The sequence below is a fragment of the Dama dama genome, chromosome 4 (genome assembly GCF_033118175.1).
Source record: "Dama dama isolate Ldn47 chromosome 4, ASM3311817v1, whole genome shotgun sequence".
Taxonomy (NCBI): Eukaryota; Metazoa; Chordata; class Mammalia; order Artiodactyla; family Cervidae; genus Dama; species Dama dama.
This window is the reverse complement of record NC_083684.1, coordinates 51,433,971-51,459,224: the sequence shown is the minus strand read 5'-3', so window position 1 is coordinate 51,459,224 and position 25,254 is coordinate 51,433,971. Positions and strand designations below refer to the sequence as shown.

General features: G+C 45.3%; 1 protein-coding gene across 5 annotated transcripts in view; it reads right to left on the bottom strand.

The window, feature by feature from the left end:
- The window catches only part of WDR62 (WD repeat domain 62), a 49,009-nt gene extending 23,867 nt beyond the window's left edge, over window positions 1–25,142 (bottom strand). For 2 of the 5 annotated variants that reach the window (XM_061139099.1, XM_061139100.1), the window contains exons 1-11: window positions 24,619–25,142; window positions 14,995–15,086; window positions 13,305–13,367; window positions 10,894–10,951; window positions 10,476–10,646; window positions 9,050–9,187; window positions 8,466–8,648; window positions 5,948–6,108; window positions 4,683–4,872; window positions 2,504–2,641; window positions 830–1,008 (exon numbers count right to left, since the gene is read on the bottom strand). In XM_061139099.1, coding sequence (XP_060995082.1) covers window positions 830–1,008; window positions 2,504–2,641; window positions 4,683–4,872; window positions 5,948–6,108; window positions 8,466–8,648; window positions 9,050–9,187; window positions 10,476–10,646; window positions 10,894–10,951; window positions 13,305–13,367; window positions 14,995–15,086; window positions 24,619–24,795 — 1,550 coding nt within the window. In that variant the 5' untranslated portion in view covers window positions 24,796–25,142. The remainder of the gene's footprint in view (window positions 1–829; window positions 1,009–2,503; window positions 2,642–4,682; window positions 4,873–5,947; window positions 6,109–8,465; window positions 8,649–9,049; window positions 9,188–10,475; window positions 10,647–10,893; window positions 10,952–13,304; window positions 13,368–14,994; window positions 15,087–24,618) is intronic. The other 3 variants (XM_061139097.1, XM_061139096.1, XM_061139101.1) reach the window with 3 other exon arrangements.
- Between the last annotated feature and the right edge of the window lie 112 nt (window positions 25,143–25,254).

Sequence of the window (25,254 nt, the reverse complement as noted above, 5' to 3'; positions counted from 1 at the left end):
TGGGAGAAGACCATGATGCCCCTGTTAGCTCTCCTTACTGTTTTCTGCCATTCACACCAGGATGCTGTCAACTGGAGCAGTCCCCTGACCTGCTTGGTTTGCCTCATCAGTGACTGACATCAAAATAGCTGCTAACATTTAAAGACCATAGAATTTCACAGAAAAAAATCTGCACAGAAAGTTCTTTTCTGTTCTTCTTGGATGACGGGAATATGTGACAATGTGGAGGCAGTGCTACTGGTGCTGTGTGGCAGCTGCCCCTTCACGCGGCACATGGTCTCCAGCGCCCCTGGTCCCTCCCATCCCACCAGAGACCCAGCATCTAGGTGGTCACTGTGCACCCTTTCACATTACACCTGATTCCTAAGACAGGGCTCATATTCTGTCAGCACCTATTGGGCCTGTCACATCTTGAAAAACCTCTGCAGGGTGGTGAACAGCCTGAGCCCTCAGATGTCCCACCCTCCGACCCCTCTCCTAGCACTCCCAGGTCCAGCTGGCATCTTCTCTGAGGGTTCAGCAGGGGTATCATGGGGCCAAGAAGGTGTCACCCTGCCCTGGAGTCATGCAAGTGCGCCTGTCCACTTGGCAGGCAAAGTTCACATGGCCCGGTCCCTAGGTGGCTACTCTGATATACTGGGAGCCAGCCCTTCTGGAAGCCCCTTCTCAACTTATGTTCCCAGGGCGGGCTGGCTCCCAGACTGCTACCCACACTCCCTCATTGCCAACAGGCAGCTGGAGGTGCCAAGGCCAGGGCTCCTCCCCACTGCCCTGAGCACCCGAGCCCAAGCTGGGAGGTGTGCACTAGACACCACCAGGGCCCACTTGCCTCAGATTTCCACTTCGGTCGCCTGAAGCCAAGTGTTGGCCATCAGGACTGACCTGCATGACTCGAACCCCAGCCTTCACGTCCACGGGCATCGCATTCTCGCTCCCCCGGTCTGGGAAGTGTGACATGTCCTGCAGGTGCTGGATGTCGTTCTCCACGTACACGACCTTCAGCAGGGTCTGCAGACAGGAGAGGGCTGAGGGCAGCGCTGGGAACCTCTGAAGCACTGCTGCCACTGTCTCCTTACAGCCAGTCTCCCAGTCTTGGTGAGCAACAGAGCTCTGATTCTGACTTGGAAACTTCATTACTCAGAATAATTACTATGTCTCCCACACTCCTTTGCATCTAGATGAAGTTGTGTGAATAAATTCTGGTCAATGAGATGTAAAGCAAGTGAAAACTCTTTTTCCTTCCCACTGTGCAGCTGCCTGGAACTTGGATGTGATGACTGGTGCTCCAGTAGCCATCTTGGGTCATGAGGACAAGGGCCACTCCTTCAAAATGGCAAAGAGCCACTCCTTCAAAATGGGTGGTTCTTAAGTCTCTAAGTGCTTCCTAAAGCTGCCAAAACAGCCTGGATTTGTTGTCACTAGACTATTTTTATGAGCCAGAAAATCAAACCTTTTCCATCATGTTTGGGCTTTTTCTATTGTGTATAACCAAATACAACACATATATCACAGATGCAGAAGAGAAGATGGTTGGGGGAGAAGAGGTGCTAGTGAGGGTAGTAGTAAAGGAGCACTTGCTATACATATTCTGCATTAAGGGCCTTTTTCGTTCTGGTAACACTGACCTCTTTTGGATTTTCCAACTCACCAAGCTCTTTCCTATCTCAAGGCCTTTATCCCTTGGTATAGAACACTCTCCCTTCCCCTCTTTATGCTGCCCAATCTCCCATCTCAGTTATCTCGTCCTCTAGAGGCTGCCCCTAGTGCCACAGATAGAATCAGATGACTATTCACGTATCCTCCTCGTACTTCACAACTTTCTTTCATGGTCCTTATTATGTTTGGAATTATATCATAGTGTGCGTAGTTACTGGCTCCTTGTCTGCCTCCTCCACTAGACTGGAGGTGCTTTGAGAGGAGAAGAATGTGTCTTAGTCACTGATGTGTCCCCAGCATGCAACACAGCACCTAGCACTGACCTTGGTAGTATCTGCAGAATCAATGAATGCATGATTTAGGCCTTAGCTCCCCGGAGAAGCTCTCTCACTGACCTAGCAACACCCAACATTTCTCCAGCAAAGTGTTTTCTCCCCAGCCTCTCATCATGCCAGCACCCCATCTCCGGCCCTAGTCATTGCTAGACAGGGGACGCTTCTGCCTGGTTCAGCCCATCACGTGCTCCCCAGGGGGGTTCTAACCCAAGACTTGGGGAACAATTTCTTCTTTGTTGAGTATATTGGATTGCCTGGAGTAGCTGTGTTTACATACACTTAAGAGAGTAGGAGCTGACTCAAAGGAAAGCAAAGAGGAAAGACCATGCCACTTAGAAAGGGAGAGAAAGAAAACTGAGAGAGGAGACAGAAAGTGACCTGCCTTGGTTCCTGGTTCCTGCCCCTAGTGAAGTCAAACACCCAGGTTCCATAAAACTCTTTCCTGCCCCCACATTTAGCTTCAAGTAGGCCTTTGTTCCTCCTAACAGACAGATCACAATGAAGCCACTCACATTACTGAAGATGTTCTTCTGCCAGTGAGAGTCAGGGTTGCTGTCCATGTTCCAGAAGCGGATGGTATTGTCTGAGGAACAAGTCAGAAAAGATCCTGATGGTAGACAAGCTCTCTGATCTTCAAACTCCGGATACACCTACAGTCCCCAGAGAAGAAGGCAGAGGGCAATCAGTACAGCCACTTTGATAACAACACTATGACCTACTATTGGATTTTTGTGAAAAAAAGTAAGTGGCAGGGCTACCCTGGTGGTCCAGTGGTTAAGAATCTGCCAGGCAATGCAGGGGATACAGGTTTGATCCCTGGTCTGGGAAGGTTCCACATGCCTCGTGGCAACTAAGCCCATGTGCCACAGCTACTGAGCCTGTGCTCTAGAGCCTGAGGGCCTAGAGCTCATGCTCTGCAACAAGTGAAGCCCTCGCGCCACAACTAGAGAAAGCCTGCAGGGAGCAACGAAGATCCAGTGCAACCAAAAATAAACAAATACATAACAAAATAAAATCAGTGTTGATGAAAATACAATGATGAAGATATTGAATAATTTGTGACAATAACAGCATAGAGGGGGAGGGACAGAACTACATAAAGAGAAGAGTGTTTGTATACTACTGAACCTAAATTGCTATTATTTCAAACTAGTTTGTTAAAAATGTAAGATGTTACTTATAATCTTCTAGTAAGAAGGTAACTTTAAAATATACAAAAGAAGAAATGAGAAGCAAATCAAAATGGAACAATACAAAAAAATCAATTAAACACAAAAGAAGGTAGTGATAAAAGAATTAAGAAACATCAAAGACATAAGAAAGATACATACATGTTCATTACATGACATATTCAAAGATACATACAAGTTGAAAGTGAAGGTAGAGAAAAAGATACTCCATACAAATAGTAACTAAAAGGGAGCTTTGCATGTCTATAGTAATGTTAGATAAAATAGACTTTGAGTAAAAAGTCATTAAAAGATCAAAACAGACTTTAGCTTTATCTGTAATATTTCATGTTTTTTCCCAAGAAGACTGTTTTTATACATAAATTTTGAAAATTATTTTTAAAAAAATATTCTTAAGTGAGAAAAGTACAAGCAACAGAAATGTCAGATCCATGAAGGCAGATACCCTCAAGCAAAGAGCTGGATAATGCCTATTCAAAAGGATGAAGTTATTTCTCACAGTCTTGAATTGGGCCACTGAAAACATCATTTATCTAGCACAAACATTTTCAGAAAGAAAAAAAAAAATTGGATACAATTCTTTCTCCAAGAGTTGCTTTATCTGCAAGAAGTACTTAGAATACCTTCAGAGAAAAAGTCCCACAGATTCATTCTCAGAAAATAAAGACTTCTTTAATACTTAAAAAACAAAAAAAGCAAGCTTCCCTGGTGGCTCAGTGGTAAACAAAGTCTCCTGCCTGCCCATGCAGGAGACCAGGTTCAATCCCTGGTCTGGGAAGATCTCACATACCATGGAGCAATTAAGCCCATGCACAACTATTGAGCCTGGGCTCTACAGCCTGCAAACTGCAACTACTGAAGCCCTAGAGCCCACGCTCCTCAACAAGAGAAGCCTGCGGACCGCAACTAGAGAGTAGCCCCTGTTCTTTGTAACTAGGGAAAAGTCCACGCAGCAACAAAGATCCAGCACAGCCAAAAATAAAATAATAAAAACAAAAAAAAAGCAATAAAGTACACAAATGCCCTTGACAGAAAGCTCCCTGAGGTACACACACTCCTGCTATGGGGCCTTTGCGCCTGCCATACCCCCAGTGGTGGCTAGCCTCACCCCTCTCTTCCTGTAGGTTCCCAACTAGAAGAATGTCACACCCTCTGAGAGGCTTTCCCTGACCACTCTCCTTTCTAAAATAGCACCTTTGATTCCCTTCCCTGCTGGGTGGCTTTGTTTTTCTTCAGAGAGTTATTGAACTCGGCATGTTCTTGACTGATTTATTTATAGGTGTACTCTACCACCCAGATGTGAGCTCCAGATGAGGTCTCATGTCAGCTTCCTGTTCAGACGTGTCCCCAGCACCCAGAACAGCACCTGGCACATACTGGGGTCCAGGAGTATCTCTGGCAGGTATGACTGAACGGGCTTCCCAAACTCTGCAGAAGCTTTCTCAGCTGAGCCCCGAGGCTGGGGCTGAGCAGGGGTGGGGGGAGGGAGAGAGGGGCTCACCTCCACGTTCCAGACGTAGGAGCTGTGGAAGAGCTCCGACCACACCTTGCCTACTTGGTTGATGTCTCTGACATCCCAGATGTAGATGCTGTGGTCCTTGTACACGCAGGACAGCCACTGGTGCGTGGGGTCAAAGGTCAGCGCCACTGTATCCGGGTAGGTGGCCTCTGCCTTCCTGTGGAAGAGGAAGCTGACAGGGCCACGTGAGTCATCAGTCGCCACCAATGCCACTGTGAGCAGTGACAGCTGCCTCTGGTGACACCCGAGCAGCCCCCGCCTGGCAGTGCCACCCGATGATCTCTGTGGTAACCCAGCTCTCCCACTCCGACTCTACTGCTCGCTCCTCCATCTTCTTCCTTTGCTTTGCTTCTAATACACAGGCTGTAAACTGGAAGCTTCCACCTGGCCCCTGGGAGTGTTTGAGCTTTATACTTCTGTCAACATTTCTCTCCCATCATTTTACTTGGCACAAAATCCATCCTCTCTGAGCACAGGATCATGGCCTTCTCTCTTGGCCTCAACACATGATCAAAAATCCCTGTACCAGTCAGGATAGGCTCCAAGCCCCTCAGCAGCTTCCATCAGTGATCTCACTTGTTACCCTTCCCCCACCCGGCACATCGGGCTCCAGTGACATGGCCTCCTGCTGTCCCCATAACACACTGGGCCAAGTGTGCTGTTCCCTTAAGGCCTCTGCATTCGCTGTCAGGACCCAGCTCTCCACACAGCTGGCTTCATCTCACTGGAGAGGCCTCCCCCAGCCACCCAATCAACACACCCCCATCCCAAGACCCTCTCCTGGAGTCCCTGCTTTATTTCAGCAAAGCATTTACGACTATCTGAAATGATCTTTTTTATTTTTCAAATGTTTATGTACTCATCCATCATCCAGCACCTTGGGGCTTCCCAGGTGGTGCTGGTGGTAAACAATTCACTTGCCAATGCAGGAGACATAAGAGACTCGGGTTCAATCCCTGGGTGGGGAAGATCCCTCGGAGGAGGGCATGGCAACCTACTCTAGTATTCTTGCTTGGAGAATGCCTTGGACAGAGGAGCCTGGTGAGCTACAGTCCACAGGGTCACAACTGAGCGACTGCGCATGTACGCATTAGACTACAGACACCACGAGATTCTGTTGCCTCCTTAGGGTCTGTATCCTGCTTCCAGCCCAGGGCGGCCAGTAAGCAGATGGATCAGGAAGCATGGGTAGATACCGGCAGACAGACTCTAGGTGGGCCCCTTTCCCTCCCCGTGCTGGGCAGTACCTGGGCTCCAGGCCCTGGGCCACATCCACCCCCAGGTAGTGCGGCTTGGGCAGGTTGGTGAGGTACTGCAGGCTGCGGGCTTGGAAGATGCGGACTATCCCATCAGTGCAGCCACAGAAGATGAGCTCCTGGCTGACACACAGGCAGGAAGACAGGGAGACCTGTGGGGGCAAAGGGGACCCAAGTGGACCTGCTGCTTCACGTGGCCCAGATCGGGTCAGCCTTGGGCCTCCAGTAAAGCTTTACAGTTTTCGGATTTAAGAAGCCCATTTTTTGAACTTACTTACACAACAGAAAGAGACTCACAGACTTAGAAAATGAACTTATGGTTGCCGGGAGGCAGGTTACAGGTAGAGAGAGGGAATTTGGGATGGATAGGTCCACACTGCTATATTTAAAATGCATAACCATCAAGGACCCACTGTGCAGCACAGGGAACTCTGCTCGATGTCATGCGGCAGCCTGAATGGGTGGGAAGTTTGGGGGAGAATGGATACATGAATATGCATGGCTGAATTCCTTTGCTGTCCACCGGAAACTATCATGACATTGTTAATCAGCTATACCCCAACATAAAATAGAAAGTATTTTTTAAAAAAAGAAACCCATTTTTTGCAGATTTTAAGATTTTTGAAATCAAGATATAATGTATAGTCACTGTAGAAGAAAAGGTGGCAGAAAGGCACACAAAGGCAGAAACTGGGGCAGAGTTGTCATTGCTATAGAGGAACTCAGCTGTGTATGGAAAATATCTCCTTAGCTGATTGTGACCTCCGAGGTCGCCTGCACTAGAAGTGCTGAATTTTAAGCTTAAATTTGATTCCACAGTCCTTAAAAATAACTTCATAGAGAGTATATACTTCAAAGCAGCACAGAAAAAAGTTACTATCTTTTAGGACTATCCATTCAACCAGGGCATGCACATAAAGGGGTAGGACATGCCAAACTTCTAGATACAGCTTACAGTAGTTATGCCAAATCTACAGACTCAGTTTCTGAGTCTCTAAGAAGTCTCTAAGACCACTACTCAGGGACTAAGCATCTATTTATCAAAACGTCTGACTTGCTTAAAAGCTTCAGTAGTTCTAGCAGGAGGATTCAAATGAGAAAAATAAATAATGTTCAGTGCAGCACTGTTTACAATAACCAGGACATGGAAGTAACCTAGATGTCCATCGACAGATGAATGGATAAAGATGTGGTACATATATACAATGGACTATTACTCAGCCATAAAAAAGAACACATTTGAGTCAGTTCTAGTGAGGTGGATGAACCTAGAACCTGTTATACAGAGTGAAGTAAGCCAGAAAGAGAAAAATAAATACCGTATATTAACGCATATATACGGAATCTAGAAAAATGGTATTGATGAAACTATTTGCAGGGCAGGATTGGAGATATAGAGAATGGACTTGTGGACACAAAATTGGGGGAGGGAGGGACGAATGGAGAAAGTAGCATCAACATATATGTGTAAAGTGGATGCTGGAAAGGAGCCTCTATATACCACAGGGAGCCCAGTCAGGTGCTCTGTGATGACCTAGAGAGGTGGGATGGGGGATGGGAGGGAGGCTCAAGAGGGAGCGGATATATGTATAATTATGGCTGATTTGTGATGCTATATGGCAGAAACAACACAACACTGTAAAAACTAAAAATCAAAACAAAAAAAAAATTTTTTAAATGATGTTTAACCAACTAGGAAAGACAGAAAAGGCTCAGAATTCTCTACATGCCTCTTGCCAGGCCGTTAACCCTGAAGCTGAGGTCTGAAGGAGAACTGCAACAGCAGGAATAGGATAAGCAGGAAAACTTTGATGCGTCTGCTAACAGCCAAACAGGCACCCAATCCCAGGATGGAAAGACAACTTGGACTCAAACCCTCAGATCCTAAAGGAAAGCGGTTCTGCAATTCACTGATACATCATTTTTTAGTTTAAAATTTTATGTATTTTTTTTTAACTTTTTATCTTGTATTGGGGTATAACCGATTAACAATGTTGTGATAGTTTCAAATGAACAGTGGAGGGCTCAGCCACACATACACATGCATCCTAAATTTTTATGTATTTTATATAGTCTTTGATTGTAAAAATAATATAAAAATTATTAAGTACATGATACCGTAAATTAAACAAGGAAAAAAAAGCGGTCCTCCCACCAGCCAAGAATGCCCAGTAAAGAAAACAAATGTGAACTGGATCACACAGTGATGGGGAAGCACTTAGAACCCTGACCCGTTACAGGGGCCAGGCAATGTGCTAAGTGCCTTACATATACCATCCCATAGGACACCCCTATCAACTTGGTGAGGCAGACAGTAGTAGTCCCATTTTACAGATGAGAAAACCGAGGCTCAGAGAGCCTCTCCCAGAATCAAATAAGCAGAACCAGAAATCAGACCCCAAACTGGTGTGACCAGCTATGATGCAAGGGCAGTGCTGTGTGTCTCTGGAGACACATGTCATGGGAAGAGTGTTTCCCGCACTGATAGCGGAGAGAGGGGTTGGGGTACCTTCAGGTTGATCCACTTCTCCAGCACCCTCTTCTCGTTGAACTGGCAGAGGAGGCCCGAGTAGGACACACAGAAGGTACTGCCTGCCATCTGGCCCCGGCCACAAGCCACACCACAGAAGACGTTGTCATGCAGCTCACCCAGGATGCCTGAGCGCCCCACCAGGGGCACCGTGCCTGTGACCTGGAGGGAGAGTGGGGCACAGCGAGACCCTGAACAGACGGCCTAGTCCCCGGCCAGGTCACGACAGGCTCTCCTGACCAGTGGACAGGACACAGCTAAATGGGAGAACTCTCAGAAACACCTCCAAGTGGAGAAGGCAGAACAGAACACGCACGCTTCCAGGCAGAGTGGCTGGAGGCCACAGGCCCAGAATGAGGGGTGGCCCCAGGGCCCAGCAGGGGAGAAGAGGTTTCCCGGCAGCTCTGTCAGTCAGCATCTGGAGAGCAGTCCCAGAGACAGAAGGCCACCCCACTGAGAGGCTAGACAGCCACTGCCCCCGAATCATGGTAGAACCAGGAGTCCCTACTATCCCTGATGGTTCTCCCCTAGGCCTTGCTGAGGGAGTGGGGATGAAAACACACCTTTGCTTCAGTGGACACTTCCAAGAACCAGAACCTCACATGCCGGTTCCCGACAGTGACAAAATAGCTGCTGTCCTCTGAGAAGGAGAGGGCAATGACCCGGCATGATACCTTGTTGGAGGCCACCAGGATGTCTTTCTGGAAGAATCAGTGAAGAGAAGGTCACCCCAGCACCCAACTCACCAGTCTCTGTGCCTCTTCTCTCAGCCCTGTGACTCCCTGCCCTCGCCTGCTCCAAGGTTGTCTTCCTCAGGCCCTTCTTTTTGGGGAAACCTACATGTGGCCCTCTTATCATTCCCAACACAGAGGAGACTGAGGCCTGGAAGGGCTTCCACATGAGAGGAAGTTCCAGAACTTTCCTCAGGAGTCCAAGTCCTGCAGCCCACATATGGTGTTGAAGATGGCCACAGCTAGAAGCGAAGGACAATGCAACCCACGTTGCTGGAGATTGGGCTCTCACTCTGGGCCCCACTGAGCCCTTCACAGGACAGCTCAGGAAGCCCCTCAAAAGTCCTATGAGGGAGGTGCTTCTCCCCCTACCCCGTCATGCTCAGGCAGGACTGTCACATGATCAAGGTCACGTAGCAGGTGATGAACAGAGCCAGGACTGACACCCAGTTCTGCCAACTTTAAGTCCTCCCCCAGCTGTTCCCAAGCCCAGCCTTCCAACGCATAACCCTGCGTTCTCCCAACTCAACAAAGTAGATACTATAATATCCATGTTACAGATGAGGAAACAGACTCACAGAAAGGTTAGGTCACTTGCTCAAGGTCACAGCTGGTCAGTATAAAACGAATGATACGTTCCACTAGTTAAGAGCTTGTCACATGCCCTACAACAAGTGCCTAAAATAGGGACTGGCATGCAGTAGGTGCTCAAGAAATATTTGCTGGATAGGGCTTCTCTGGTGGCTCAGTGGCAAAGAATCCGTCTGCCAATGCAGGAGACACGGTTTCTTTTTTTTTTTTTTTTCAGACTTTATTTATTTATTTATTTTTTTATTAGTTGGAGGCTAATTACTTCACAACATTTCAGTGGGTTTTGTCATACATTGATATGAATCAGCCATGGAGACACGGTTTCAATCCCTGGCCCGGGAAGATCCCACATGCCGCAGAGCAACTAAGCCCATGCACCAAAACTATTGAGCCTGTGCTCTAGAGTCATGAGCCATAACTTCTGAAGCCCGCACACCCTAGAACCCCGTGCTCTGCAACAAGAGAAACCACCACAATGAGAAGCGCAAGTGCTGCAGCTAGGGAAAAGCCTGCACAACAAAGACCCAGCCAAAAGTAAAAATTATTAAACAAACAAAAAGTGTGTTGGATAAACGCTTTACCAAGTTATCTCATTTAGTTCTCCCCATGCCTGAGACTCAGGGTGTTCTGGCGGCTGGCTGTCTGCCACCCACCCACCAGCTCTTACCTTCCAGTCCCAGACGTTGAGCACCATGTCGTGCTGGTAGCCCATGGACACAATGTGCTTCATGTTGGGGGAGAAGGCCACGCAGGCAACGCCATACTTGTGGCCCAGCATTTCCGCCACCTGACTCTTCTCTTCCACGTCCCAGATCCGTACAGCAGGTCTGTGTCCATTCTGGGGAAGATGGTGCCATTTACTGCTGCTGGGTTCTGCACCAGGTGAAGCTGGAGGGGCTGTCAGGGCCGAAGCTGGTACTGCCCCAGGGTGTGCCCGAAAGCCATCCCCCCCGCCCCTTGCCGCATCTGCCATGGGGCTTTCCTGGTCCAGGAAGGAGCTATTCCAGGGATTTCTCAGGTCTGCTGGGGCCAGAGGAATGGCCCCAAGACCCCTCCCCACCCACTCCACCATGATCACCACTCACCTCTCCCGTCACTATGTACTTTCCATCAGGGGAGAAGGCCAGAGCGCTCAGAGACTTCCTGGGGACAAGGAAAGGGGTTGATCACTGGTACTGAGGGTGTGCAGGCAGACCCCAGCCTGGCTGTGCTCACAGTACTCAGCGCACCCCTCGCTCCCAAGAGGCCAGGAGAGGTGAGCAAACACGGTTCCCTGGAGCCAGTGCTGTGAGCTGGCCCAGCACAGCACCCAGTGCGTTCCTAGCCTGTCCTGCAGCCAGGAGAAGCAGGGGCAGTGCACAGAGAAATGAGGTTTTGTAAAAGCAAAGGCCCCTTCCTCCCCCAAACCTCAAGCCCTGATGGAGTGGATACTGCACAGCTCATGGGATTGTAGTTCCCCAACCAGGGATTGAACCTGGGTCCTTGGAAAGCATGGAGTCCTAACCACTTGACCAGCAAAAAATTCCCAGAGACAGAGAATGATAAAGCAAACATTGGTAAAATGTTAGCATCTGGGAAATATGGGTGAAAGGTATACAGATGCTCTTTGTACTATTCTTGTAGTCTGAAATTATTTCAATGTAAAAAGTCTAAAAGTTGCCAGTGCTTACGCCTTACTCCAGACTAACTGATTCAGCCTTCACTGAGGGTGAGGCCTGGGATCAGGTGACTCTGAAATGCAGCCAGGATGAAAACCTCCACTCTGCCCACACTGCCTCCTAAGACAGACCCACTAGTGACTTAGAGTGGACTCTTTTCGGCTATCTGCTTCAGATCAAGGTGACCTACTCTACCACCTGTGGGCATCGGAGAGGCAACTGGGAGGATGAGAAGAATTGGCCAACGGAGACTCTGACAAATGCCACCAAGCTCCAGCCCATTCCTGCCATGGAGAATGTGGGCCCCAGAGATGTGAACCTCTCACTTTTCCAAAATGAGAGGGCATCTGGATTTTTGTGTAGAAAACTTTGAAGGTTGTCGAGTAAGTCTGATATTTAAGACATACATACAAGAAGTACTTCATTTGAGATCACATAGTGAATAAACACGCTTGGATGGGGACCCACCTCTGCGCTCATCACCACTGACAAAACCCACAGTCAGAGCTAAGGGTCCAAGAAGCCCCTTCTAAGAGAGAAGCTGTATCTGCCAAACCATATCTCAGAGACCCTGCCTTAGGGATTATACAGGAAGAAGAAAACCCATATCTTCCCTGTCCACCTGGAGAGCCGGGCCAAAGGAGCTAAGCTTGAGCTATCTGTACAGTATTTGTAGAATAAAAAGTTGCAATGAGGGGAAGGACTGGTGGTCTAGTGGGTTAGGACTCTGAGCTCTCACTGCCAAGGTCTCAGGTTCAATTACTGGTCAGGGAACTAAAATCCCACAAGCCAAAAAAAAAAAAAAAGTTGCAGTGGAGTGCCTCCCTAATGTCACAACTCAGTGGGGACCAAAGCCCAAGGATGACACAGTGATCAATGGGACCCCAGGTACCAATTTGGGCCTGCTCAGGGCCAAGAGTCTTCCCCAGTAAAGTGGCAGCTGAAGAGATCTTTCTAAAACCCAAATTACATTCATTCATTCAGGAAACAAGAAGTGCTGTCAATATCCTAGATACTGACCTAGGGTATAGGGACACAGAAATTAACTAAGAGAAAGTCCCTGCCCCAAGACAGCTCATCTTGTAGAGAGAGACAGTAAATATCATCATTGAGGAAATTACAAAGTATACAAAAAAGGAGCACATTCTGTGGGAAAAAGGAAAGTGGGGAAGGGAAATAGCATGCTAGAGGGCTGCGGTGGCTAAGCATAGCCTCAGCCTACAAACGCCCTCTAGTGGCTTCTCTTTGCAATCAGCATGATAGTCAACCACTCCCCAAGGTGATCTGACTTTTGGGGCTCCAGCCTCACCCATGAAACCCTGACTGCTCCTAAAACAACTTGAGATTCTTAATTATTCAACCTGAGATTCAAAAATGACTTTGCTCTTGCCGTCCCCTCTGCCTACAATGCTCTCCCCACACCTTCACATGAGTCACCTCCTCACTTTCTCCTGGTCTCAGCCCTAGGAGGGCTCTGATAAGACTCTGATAAGGGTCCTCTGCCTTCTAACCTGCCCGAACACATCCTCATTATTTCCACCAATAGCCACAGTCAAGGTCTGATGGTTAGCTAGTTATCTTGTTAGCTCGTTTAGTCTGTCTCCCCCACAAGCTGTCAGCTCTATGGAGAGCAGCTTCTTATCTCCTTTGTTCATGGCTGTGTTCCCAACACCTGGAACAGTGCCTAGCACAGAGCAGACCTGAATCTGAATTGAGTGTCAATGAACTGAGTGAGTGAATGAATGAGTCACCTACAAGCATCTCCAGGCAGTGTGGGGAAGGAGGGGTGTGTCAGGACCTTGATCCCACCCTTACCCTTTGCCCAGGCCCCAGCTTACCTGGCAGTATTAAGAATGTGCTGCTGCTTGTTCTCCTTGGGGTTCAAAATCACCACCACACAGCTGGGGAGAAAGAGGAAAATGTGCCCAAACTGAGAGAGGATTGGGGTCCAGGGATGACTGCACTCCCAACATAAGAGCCCACATATAGACAAGGCTATATGAGAGTTGGACTATAAAGAAAGATGAGGGCTGAAGAATTGATGCTTTTGATCTGTTGTGTTGGAGAAGACTCTTGAGAGTCCCTTGGACTGAAAGGAGACCCAACCAGTCAATCCTAAAGGAAATCAGTCCTGAATATTCACTGGAAGGACTGATGCTGAAGCTGAAACTCCAATACTTTGGCCACCTGATGTGAAGAGCTGACTCATTTGAAAAGACCCTGATGCTGGGAAGGATTGAAGGCGAGAGGAGAAGGGGACGACAGAGGATGAGATGGTTGGATGGCATCACTGACTCAATGGGCATGGGTCTGAGTAAACTCTGGGAGTTGGTGATGGACAGGGAGGCCTGGCGTGCTGCAGTCCATGGGGTTGCAAAGAGTCGGACACGACTGAGCAACTGAACTGAACTGATAGAAAAGGCTCTTTCTGTTCAGATGCTTCTCTCTTTAGTCCCCTCCTCCCCCATTATCTATGCTGAGAATTCTAGGGCACTTAACATTATTACTAATATCAACAAGTTCTTAAAAAGAAGCGAACACTCCCTCTGTAGTAACTATACTGTCAGGCTCTGGTCTAAGAAAGATTTACTATTGTTCATTCATTAAGTCGAGTCCAACTCTTTGCGACCCTGTGGACTGTAGCCCACCAGCCTCCTTTGCCATGGGATTTTCCAGGCAAGAATACTGGGGTGGGTTACCATTTCCTTCTCCAAGGGATCTTTCCCACCCAGGTACTGAATCTGTGTCTCCTGCATTGGCAAGCAGGTTCTTTACCAGTGAGCCACCAGGGAAACCACGAAAGACTTACTGTGTACAACATCTTTAATTCCTCACAACCGCCAGGTGAGATCAGCAGTCTAGCTGCTTTTCATAGATGATGAAACTGAAGCCCAGAGACAGCAGTTCTTTGCCCAGGGCTCCCCAGCAGATCAGGGAATGAGTAGGGATGTGAATCCACACCCGTCAGATTCAACAGCCCCCCTTGTCCTGTATTCTGGCTTCTTCCCAAAGACTCAGTAATAGATGCTGTTCATCAGGAATTACTATGGCCTTGCCCTGCCCTGCGGGGGGTGAGGGGGGTCCCTTCAGTGCCTAGAACAGTGCAGGTTAGACCAGTATTTGTGGGATAAATGGTTGCAGATGACCTTCAGTCCTCTCTAACTACCAGGAGGAGAGTATCACTAGTTCTGTTTTACCAAAGCAGAGGCTAGGACAGGGGCATGTCTGGTGGAGCTAGGACACTAACTGCCTGACACCAACTGTGGCTTTGATCTTAACCTCCTGTGTTTCCCAGAATCCCTGCTACCTCTCGCCTGCAGTCACAATAAGGCTTTCTTAGCACGCACACGTGGTGGTACCATTCTAGACATAGAGGGGCCCGTGGAATCCTTCCCACAGCCTTCAGAGGCAGGCAGCATTTTCTGCAGTCTACAGAGGGAACAGCTGAGGCCCTGAGAGGTTCATCGAAGACTTGAGGCTCTGAATTCAGGATCAGGGATTAGAGGCCGAGGCCACCGACTCACTCACCCTGCCAGGTAGGCCATGTGGCCTGTGCTGGGGTCACAGGTTAGGCCACTGCTGTTCTGGGCTGTGATGCCAAGCACCTTCTCGAGCGATACCTGCAGGGAAAAGGCCCAAATCAGAAGCGCCTGCCCCAGTAGGTCCCACATCCCTCAGTCACCCATTCAGTCCGTTACTTTCAACATGTCCATTGAGCTTCTAGGGTCATCTACCAGCAGCTAATGCTTATCCACTTCAGTAATGCTTGGGCAAATACTGTGATAGGGCATAGAACAGTGAGGAATGTAGACAAATCCCTGTCCTCCTGCAGCTCACATTCTAGTGGTGATGGGACGGTAGACACAGGAAACTAACAGAACAGATATGTAAAATAGATATCAGGTGATGATGGGAGCATTAGAGAAAAACTAAGCAGGGAAGGAAATTGAGAGGACAGAGGAAGGGGAGAAGGCCTCAATGAAAAGAGTAAGTCTCTAAGTGTCTTATATGAAAGACTCGAAAGCCCACAACAACCCAGGGAAGAAGTTGCTGTTATCAGCCCTGTTTTACAGATGACAACACAGAGGACCAAGGTCCCACATCTGGAGCAGCAAGGCTGGGATACACACTCAGGCAGCCTCTGGTTTCAAAGTCAGCACTGTGCTCACAGCAGTGAACACAAGAGGACACTGTCCGTTTGCTCAGTAAATTGACAGTCTAGAGGTTCAATGAGTAAAGAAACTAGTGAACTGGAACAATCACACTTAAAATTTAAAAATTCTCTAAGCAAAATAAGTCAAATGAGCCAGTCCCCATCATGGCTGATTAAACATTTACAGAGTATGGACTAACAAAGTGCAATATTTTCATATTCTTAAGAGATTAGTTTCTAATTATTATAAAGTAAAACACTCTCAAACAAGGTGTTGGGCCTCAGAAATGAGAGGCAGAGAGAGGACAGTAACGGTCAATATTTATTGAGCATCTGATCAGGAGATAGGCGCTGTTTATACAACTGTATTAACTTATTTAATGCTCACAATAACCCTGTGATATAGTTACTATCATCATCATCTCCTTACAGATGAGGAAAGAGAGGCCTAGAAGGGTAACCCATCTGGAAGTTAGGACTAACCCAGGCAATGGAACTCATGTTGCTTTTTTAATCTGTTAATCAGCATTACTGGGCATTAGCGTAGCTGGTCATTTTTAGACCAGGTCTTTGGCAAGCTGGATGGACTCTGCACCACCAAACAGGAAAAATACATGACATTAGTCACCCAAAATACACAATCACAGGAGTAGTAACTAACAGCAATAGAGTACTTACAATGTGCCAAATGTTTTTCTAAGTACTTAAGATACGTGAGCTTATTTAATCCTCACAAATAAACTATAAGGTAACATTTACATTATTATCCTCATTTTACAGATGAGGAGACTGAGGCACAGAAAAGTTCAAGAAAAAAAGAAGAATTCAGGTTAAAGTCCAGGCAGTCTGGGTCCAGAGGTGGTGCTCCTAACTACCTTGCTATACTGCCTCTCTGGCGCTAATGGTAAAGAACCTGCCTGCCATTCTGCCAGTGAAGAGACTAACAGATGTGTGTTCAATCCCTGGCTTGGGAAGATCCCCTGGAGAAGGAAATGGCAACCCACTCCAATATTCTTGCCTGGAAAATCCCATGGACAGAGGAGCCAGTCCACAGGGTCGCAAAGAGTTGGACAAGACTGAGACGACTTAGCACACACATACCACCTCTCTGAAATTGATTGTTATTCCTCTCCTTCATACACTTTAGAGCTCACATGGCACTTTCAGAAACATAAGAGATAAAAGCTATGAAGTATAATGTGCTGGGTGAGAGACTGAGGTGGGTGACTGCTTTCGGCTCGGGTTCAAGAAGGCCTCTCAGAGGAATAAAAAAAGAAAAAGGCCTTTTTTTTTTTTTTAGTAGAAGGCCTTTCAGGGTAGAGATATTCAGGCTGAGACTCGAAGGATAGGTGCCAGTCAGGTAGACTGCAGCAAAAAGCCCAGAGGACTCACCAAACACAAAGGCTAAGAGGCAGAAAAGAGCTTGGAGTCTCAAGAAAACAGAAAGCAGGCCAGTGTGACAGGACCTTTGTGAGAGGAAGGACAAGGGAAGTGTGGCCAGAGAGGTGAGGAGCAGGCACATGCCCTGCAACTTGCAGCCAGGAAACCATGGAGCATGGTTTCCTAGAAACCATGGATCAAGATTCACCTTCAGGTATTGCAATATTGACCCTTTATCTGGCATATTCACAATTTCCTTTCATCTCCCTGCAACACCATGGCTATTGTTACCAGCATTTTATAAAAACAGACTTTGCAGCTCTGCAAGTTGGGAGAATGATTTTTTAAATTGCTGCTGTGTGGACTTTCCTGGTGATCCAGTGGTTAAGAATCTCCCTGCCAATGTAGCGGACACAAGTTCAATCCCTGGTTTGGGAAGATTCCGTACTTCTTGGGGCAATTAAGCCCCTGCTCCAAAGCTATTGAGCCTGCCCTGTAGAGCCTGTGCTCTACAAGAGAAGCCACCGCAATGAGAAGCCTGTGCACAAGTAGCCCCCACCCCTTGCCACAACTACAGAACATCTGCAACACAGCAACGAAGAACAGGCACAGTCAAAATAAATAAAAACAAATAAATATATTTTTTAAAGTTGCTGCTGTACAATTGGAATTTCTTCTACCCACTCTAAAAGTTTTGCATCTCAGGATTTAGAGAACTGGTCTATACCCATGTCCCTCCCCCCCTCCCCTCGCAGTGCTGCTGAGATTCTAAATACTACTCACATCCTCTCCATAATTGAAGGCGGCAGTATGGAATAAGCATCCCACCGTGCTAAGGGAGAGGAGAGAGAAGGGGGGATGAGGGAAGGCAGGCTAGAGCCCAGGGAGAGTTGGAACAAGTAGCAATGGGGACTGAACCCTGGTAGGGACCCTAAAGACCCAGCAGGGGATGAGGTCAACAAAAGTGTAAGGGCTCAGAAAGACTTCTAAAGGTGACTGAGGGGACAAGCAGGAAAGCAGGACTGGGAGGTGACTAGCACAACTATAATGCGTTTCAAAGGATAAAATCAGGAAGGAACCCTGGAATGATCCAAAGGCTGAGGGCGCCTTTGTTTGCCTTTCCTACTGTTCTTTTCCCCTTGCGGTTAATCTTTACTGTATATAAATTGTCTTCATCTACCTCTATTTAACTCTGCATATCTATTCTTTCTTTCCTTTCTTTCCTTTCCTCTCAACATATTTGTTAGTTTTTTTTCATTGCTTTATTCCCCACTTGACACCTTGCTTTAGTTTTGTTTTCCAGTTTGTGCTTTAGTTAGTTTTGTTCTTAAGTGGTAAATATAATTTTGATTTACCTTGTTTGCCGGGTCAATCTACTGTACTTTATTTTTGTTGGACCGTTTTCACTTTGCTTGTGGGTGTATGTGTATATTCTTTGCCTGATTTTGTAACTGCCATTCGTCTGGGGTTCATCTTCGGTTTCTCATTTTTGGATATTTGTTTTAATCTCACTTAATGCCATAACAAACTACTTGTGGAATGTTCGTTCCTGACTAGAGATCAAGCCCTGAGCCTTTGGAATGGGAGCACTGACTCTAAAAGCCTAGACAACCAGAGAACTAACCCTGCTGCTGCTGCTGCTGCTAAGTCGCTTCAGTCGTGTCCAACTCTGTGCGACCCCATAGACGGCAGCCCACTAGGCTCCGCCGTCCTTGGGATTCTCCAGGCAAAAATACTGGACTAGGTTGCCATTTCCTTCTCCAATGCATGAAAGTGAAAAGTGAAAGTGAAGTCGCTCAGTCGTGCCCGACTCTTAGCGACCCCGTGGACTTCAGGCTCCTCCATCCATGGGATTTTCCAGGCAAGAGTACTGGAGTGGGTTGCCACTGCCTTCTCCAGAACTAACTCTAGGGAGTATCAAATAGTGAGAACTCACACAAAGGAAATCACTTGAATACAAGACCTGGCATCACCCAACCACCAGTAGCATCCTGTGCAGGATGCCTCATCTAAACAACAAACAAAACAATACAAAAAAAGACAAACCCAATCATCAGCAGACAGGATTACCACCTCACTGGCCTTGCCCATGAGAGGAAAAACAAACAAATAAACAAAAACTCAGTACAAATCTCACCCTATACAAAGCTTACACAAATGACTGGACCAACCTTAGGAGGGCAGAAACTGAAAGGAAGAAAGAATTCAACCTTGAAGCCTGGGAAAAGGAGACCTCAAGCACAGTAAGTTAAAATAAAATAATGAAAAGGCAGAGAAATACTACACAAACGAAGGAACAAACTAGAAACACAGAAGTCCAAATAAATGAAGAGGAAATAGGCAAACTACCTGAAAAAGAATTCAGAATAATGATAGTAAAGATGATCAAAAACCTTGAAAACAAAATGGTGAAAATGTAAGAATCAATTAACAAAGACCTAGAAGAAATAAAGAATAAACAGAAAGAGATAAACAACACAATTACTGAAATTAAAAATACTCTAGAAGAAATCAATAGCAGAACATCTGAAGCAGAAGAATGAGTCAGTGAGCTGGAAGATAAAATGGTGAAAATAACTTCTGAAGAGCAGAATAAAGTAAAAAGAATGAAAAGAACTGAGGATAGTTTCAGAGACTTCTGGGACAATATCAAATGCACCAACCTTTGAATTACAGGGGTCTCAGAAGTAGAGAAAAAGAAAGGGCATGAGAAAATTTTTGAAGAGATCATAGTTGAAAATTTCCCCAAAATGGAAAAGGAAATAGTCAATCAAGTCCAAGAGGCACAAAGAGTCCCATACAGGAGAACCCAGGAGAAACATGCTGAGATACATACTAATCAAACTAACAAAGACTAAACACAAAGAAAGAATATTAAATGCAGCAAAGGAGAAGCAACAAGTAACATACAAGGCAACCCCATACAATTAACAGCTAATCTTTCAGCAGAAACTCTACAGGCCAGAAAGGAATGGCAGGATATATTTAAAGTATTGAAAGGGAAAAATCTACAATCAAGATTACAGTACCCAGCAAGGATCTCATTCAAAATTGATGGAGAAATAAAAAGCTTTTTGAACAAGCAAAAGTTAAGAGAATTGAGAACCACCAAACCAGCTTTACAACAATGTTAACCGGACTTACGTAGTCATGAAATACAAGAAAAAAGATCTACAAAATCAACCTCAAACAATTAAGAAAATGGCAATAGAAACATGTGTATCAATAATTACTTTAAATGTAAAAGGCATAAATGCCCCAACCAAAAGACATAGACTGGCTGAATGGATAAAAAAACAAGACCCATAGATATGCTGTCCAAAAGAAACCCATTTCAGACCTAAAGACACATATAGACTGAAAATGAGAGGATGCAAAAATATATTCCATGCAAATACATTTTGCAAGGAAGCAAAAGAAAGCTGGAGTAGCAATCCTCATATCAGACAAAATAGACCTTAAAATAAAGAAGATTACAAGAGATAAGGAAGGACGCTACATAATGATCAAAGGATAAATCCAAGAGAAAGACATAACAATTATAAATATCTATGCACCCAACATAGGAGCACCTCAATACTTAAGACAAACACTAACAGACATAAAAGGAGAAATTGACAGTAACATAATAATAGTAGGAGACTTTAATACCCCATTCACACCAATGGACAGATTATCAAAACAGAAAATTAATAAGGAAACACAAGTCTTAAATGATACATTAGATGAGATGGATCTCACTGATACCTTCAGGACATTCTGTCCAAATGCAGAAGAATACACCTTCTTCTCAAGTGCACACAGAACATTCTCCAGGATAGGTCTACCCACATCTTGGGTCACAAATCAAACCTTAGTAAATTTAAGATAATTAAAATAATATTAAGCACCTTCTCTGACCACAGCGCCGAGACTAAAACTGTAAGAAACACAAACACATAGGGAACAATACGTTTCTAAATAACCAATAGGTTACTGAAGAAATCAAAAGGGAAATAAAAAAATTTCTAGAAACAAGTAAAAATGAAAACACGACAACTCAAAACCTATGGGATACAGTGAAAGCAGTTCTAAGAGGGAAGTTTATAGCAATACAATCCTACCTCAAGAAAAAAGAAAAATATCAAACAGACAACCTAACTTTACACCTAAACCAACTGGAAAAAGAACAATAACAACAAAAAACCCCCAAAATTAGTAGAAAGAAAGAAATCATAAAAATCCAAGCAGAAATAAATGAAAAAGAAATGAAAGAAACAATAGTAAAGATTAATAAAACTAAAAGCTGTTTCCTTGAGAAAATAAACAAAATTGATAAGCCTCAGCCAGACTTATCAAGAAAAATAGAGAGAAGAATCAAATCAACAAAATTAGAAATGAAAAAGGAGAGGTTACAAAAGACAATGCAGAAATACAAAGGATTATAAAGACTATTAGTATATGGCAATAAAACGGATAACCTGGAAGAAATGGACAGATTCTTAGAAAAGTTCAATCTTCGAAGACTGAACCAGGAAGAAATAGAAATTGTGAACAACCCAATTACAGGCACTGAAATTGAACCTGTGATCAAAAATCTACCAAAAAACAAAAGCCCAGGACCAGATGGCTTCACAGGAGAATTCTATCAAACATTTACAGAAGAGCTAATCACCTATCCTTCTAAAACTCTTTCAAAAAATTACAGAGGAAGAAACACTTCCAAACTCATTTGACAAGGCCACCATCACCCTGATACCAAAACCAGACAAAGACCACAACAAAAAAGAAAACGACAGGCCAATATTACTGATGAACATAGATGCAAAAATCCTCAACAAAATTTTAGCAAACAGAATTCAGCAACATATCTAAAAGCTCAAACACCATGGTCAAGTTGTTGATTTGATTACAGGAAGGCAAGGATTCTTCAATATATGCAAATCAATGTGATACACTATATTAACAAATTGAAAGATAAAACCATATGATAATCTCAATAGATGCAGAAAAAGCCTCTGACAAAATTCAGCACCCATTTATGATTAAAACTCTTCAAAAAAATGGGCATAGAAGGAACCTACCTCAACACAGTAAAGGTCATATATGATAAGCCTACAGTAAACATTATTCTCAATGGTGAAAAACTAAAAGCATTCCGCCTAACAGCAGGAACAAGACAAGGGTGTTCACTTTCTTTTTGTTTTTTTTTTTTTTGAAGGGTGTTCACTTTCACCACTATTATTCAACATAGATCTGGAAGTCCTAGCTACAGCAATCAGAGAAGAAAAAGAAACGAAAGGAATCCAGAACAGAAAAGAAGAAGTAAAGCTCTCACTGTTTGCAGATGATATGATACTGTACATAGAAAACCCTAAAGATACTATCAGAAAATTACTAGAGCTAATCAGTGAATTTAACAAAGTTGCAGGATAGAAAATCAATACACAGAAATCACTTGCATTTCTATATACTAACAATGAAAAACCAGAAAGAGAAATTAAGGAATCAATCCCATTCATCACTGCAACAAAAAGAATTAAATATCTAGGAGTCAACTTACCTAAGGAGACAAAAGAACTGTACACAGAAAATTATGACACTAATGAAAGAAATCAAAGATGACATAAACAGATGGAGAGATATTCCATGTTCTTGGGTAGGAAACATCAATATTGTGAAAATGACTATACTACCAAATGCAATCTACAGATTCAGTGTGATCCCTATCAAATTACCAATGGCATTTTTCACAGAACTAGAACAAAAAATTTCACAATTTATATGGAAACACAAAAGACTCCGAATAGCCAGAGCAGTCTTGATAAAGAAGAATGGAGCTGGAGGAATCAACCTTCCTGACTTCAGATTATACTACAAAGCTACAGTCATCAAGACAGTATGGTACTGGCACAAAAACAGAAATATAGACCAATGGAGCAAGATAGAAAGCCCAGAAATAAACACATGCACCTATAGGTACCTTATTTTTGACAAAGGAGGCAAGAATATATAATGGGGCAAAGACAGCCTCTTCAATAAATGGTGCTGAGAAAACTGGACAGCTACATGTAAAAGAATGAAATTAGAACACATACCAACACTTGTGTATGGTATGTGTAACACCATGTACAAAGATAAACTCAAAACGGATTAAAGACCTAAATGTAAGACCAGACACTATAAAGCTCTTAGAGGAAAACATAGGCAGAACACTCGATGACATAAATCAAAGCAAGATCCTCTATGACCCACCTCCTAGAGTAATGGAAATAAAAACAAAAGTAAACAAGTGGGACCTGGTTAAACTTAAAAGCTTTTGCACAGCAAAGGAAACTATAAGCAAGGTGAAAAGACAACCCTCACAATGGGAGAAAATAAAAGCAAATGAAACAACTGACAAAGGATTAATTTCCAAAATATACAAGCCGCTCATACAACTCAATGCCAGAAAAACAAACAACCCAAACAGTAGGAAAAAGACTTAAACATTTCTCCAAAGACATACAGATGGCTAACAAACACATGAAAAGATGCTCAACATCGCTCATTATTAGAGAAAGGCAAATCAAAACTACAATGAGATATTACCTCACATGGGTCAGAATGGCCATCATCAAAAACTCTACGAACAATAAATGCTGGAGACGGTGTGGAGAAAAGGAAATGCTCTTGTATTGTTGGTGGGACGATGGTATGGAAATTCCTTAAAATACTAGGAATAAAACCACCATATGACCCAGAAATCCCACTCCTAGGTATATACCCTCAGGAAACCAGAATTGAAAAAGACACATGTATCCCATTGTTCACTGCAGCACTATTTACAATAGCTAGAACATGGAAGCAACCTAGATGTCTACTGACAGATGAATGGATAAAGAAGTAGTGGTACATATACACAATAGAATATTACTCAACCATAAAAAGGAACACATTTGAGTCAGTTCTGAAGAGGTGGATGAACCTAGAACCTATTATACAGAGTGAAGTGAGTCAGAAAGAGAACGATAAATATCATATTCTACCACATATATATGGAATCTAGAAAAATGATACGGATATTCACAGGGCAGCAGTGGAGAAACAGACACAGAGAATATAGACTTACGGACATGGGGAGAGGGGAGGAGAGGGTGAGATGTATGGAAAGAGTAACATGGAAACTTACATTACCATATGTAAAATAGATAACCAAAGGGAATTTGCTGTAAGGCTCAGGAAACTCAAACAGGGGCTCTGTATCAACCTAGTGGTCTGGGATGGGGCAGGAGATGGGAGGGAGGTTCAAAAGGGAGGGGATATATGTATGCCTACGGTTGATTCATATTGAGGTTTGACAGAAAACAAAATTCTGTAAAGCAATGATGATTCAATAAAAAAAAGTTTTTTTTAAGGCTGAGGGTGGGGCCAGGGGTTGAGAGGTGGGACTAGGGGTGATGGGCAGTACCCGAGAGAGGAGGAGACGCGGAAGTGGGAGGAGCCTCATTTAGGGGCGGGATTTAGGGGATACAACAGGCCAGAGAGCAGCCAGAAGGGTACCAGCCGGGGACTGATAGGCGGGGCCAAGGGTCTAAGGGTGGGACGAAGGAAGAGCAGGGAACCTGGAACTGAGATGGACAAGGCAAGCAACTCCTCACCCGATTCTGCACCGTGTCCTCCGGAGCCGCCGGGAGTCGCGTCCGCCGCCGGAGGCAGAGCGGTGGAGCCGGGGGCGGGGAAGACTGGGCCCTCCGCGCCGGAACTCCCGCCATGACTGATGGCAGCTTCTCAACTGTATCATTCCGCGCGTAGCCTCCGGGCCCCAAGGCCGCCATCGTCGCGTCGGAGCACGGCGACCGTTACACTCCTCAACCGCCGCCGCCGCCACGGTCCACTTGAATAGCGAACGGCCGCGGGAAAGCCGGCGCCGCCGCCCATTGGACGCGGGGGTCTGCTGGTCTGGCCAATCTCTGGGTTACCCCGCGGCGCTTTTGACCAATGAGGGCTAAGAGGTGGAGTGGGGTTTCTGGCTGGGTGGAGCCACGGCCTCTTAGCTAGATGTTTGATCGAGCGTTGTGGAGTTTTTTTTAATCCCGTCTGTGTTTTCATCATTCACTGAATGTCAGTTTTGAACTTTTACGAGGCTAATGCCAAAGCCCCCTACCGCCACCCCAGGCCGACTATCCTCGCAGTAGCAGTCGCCCGGATGTAAGCTAGGGTGGAGCTGAGAAAGACTGAAGAGTTGGCGCAGACTCAGAAAGGTCTTGACGCCACCTCTTCCCCCAACACGTGAT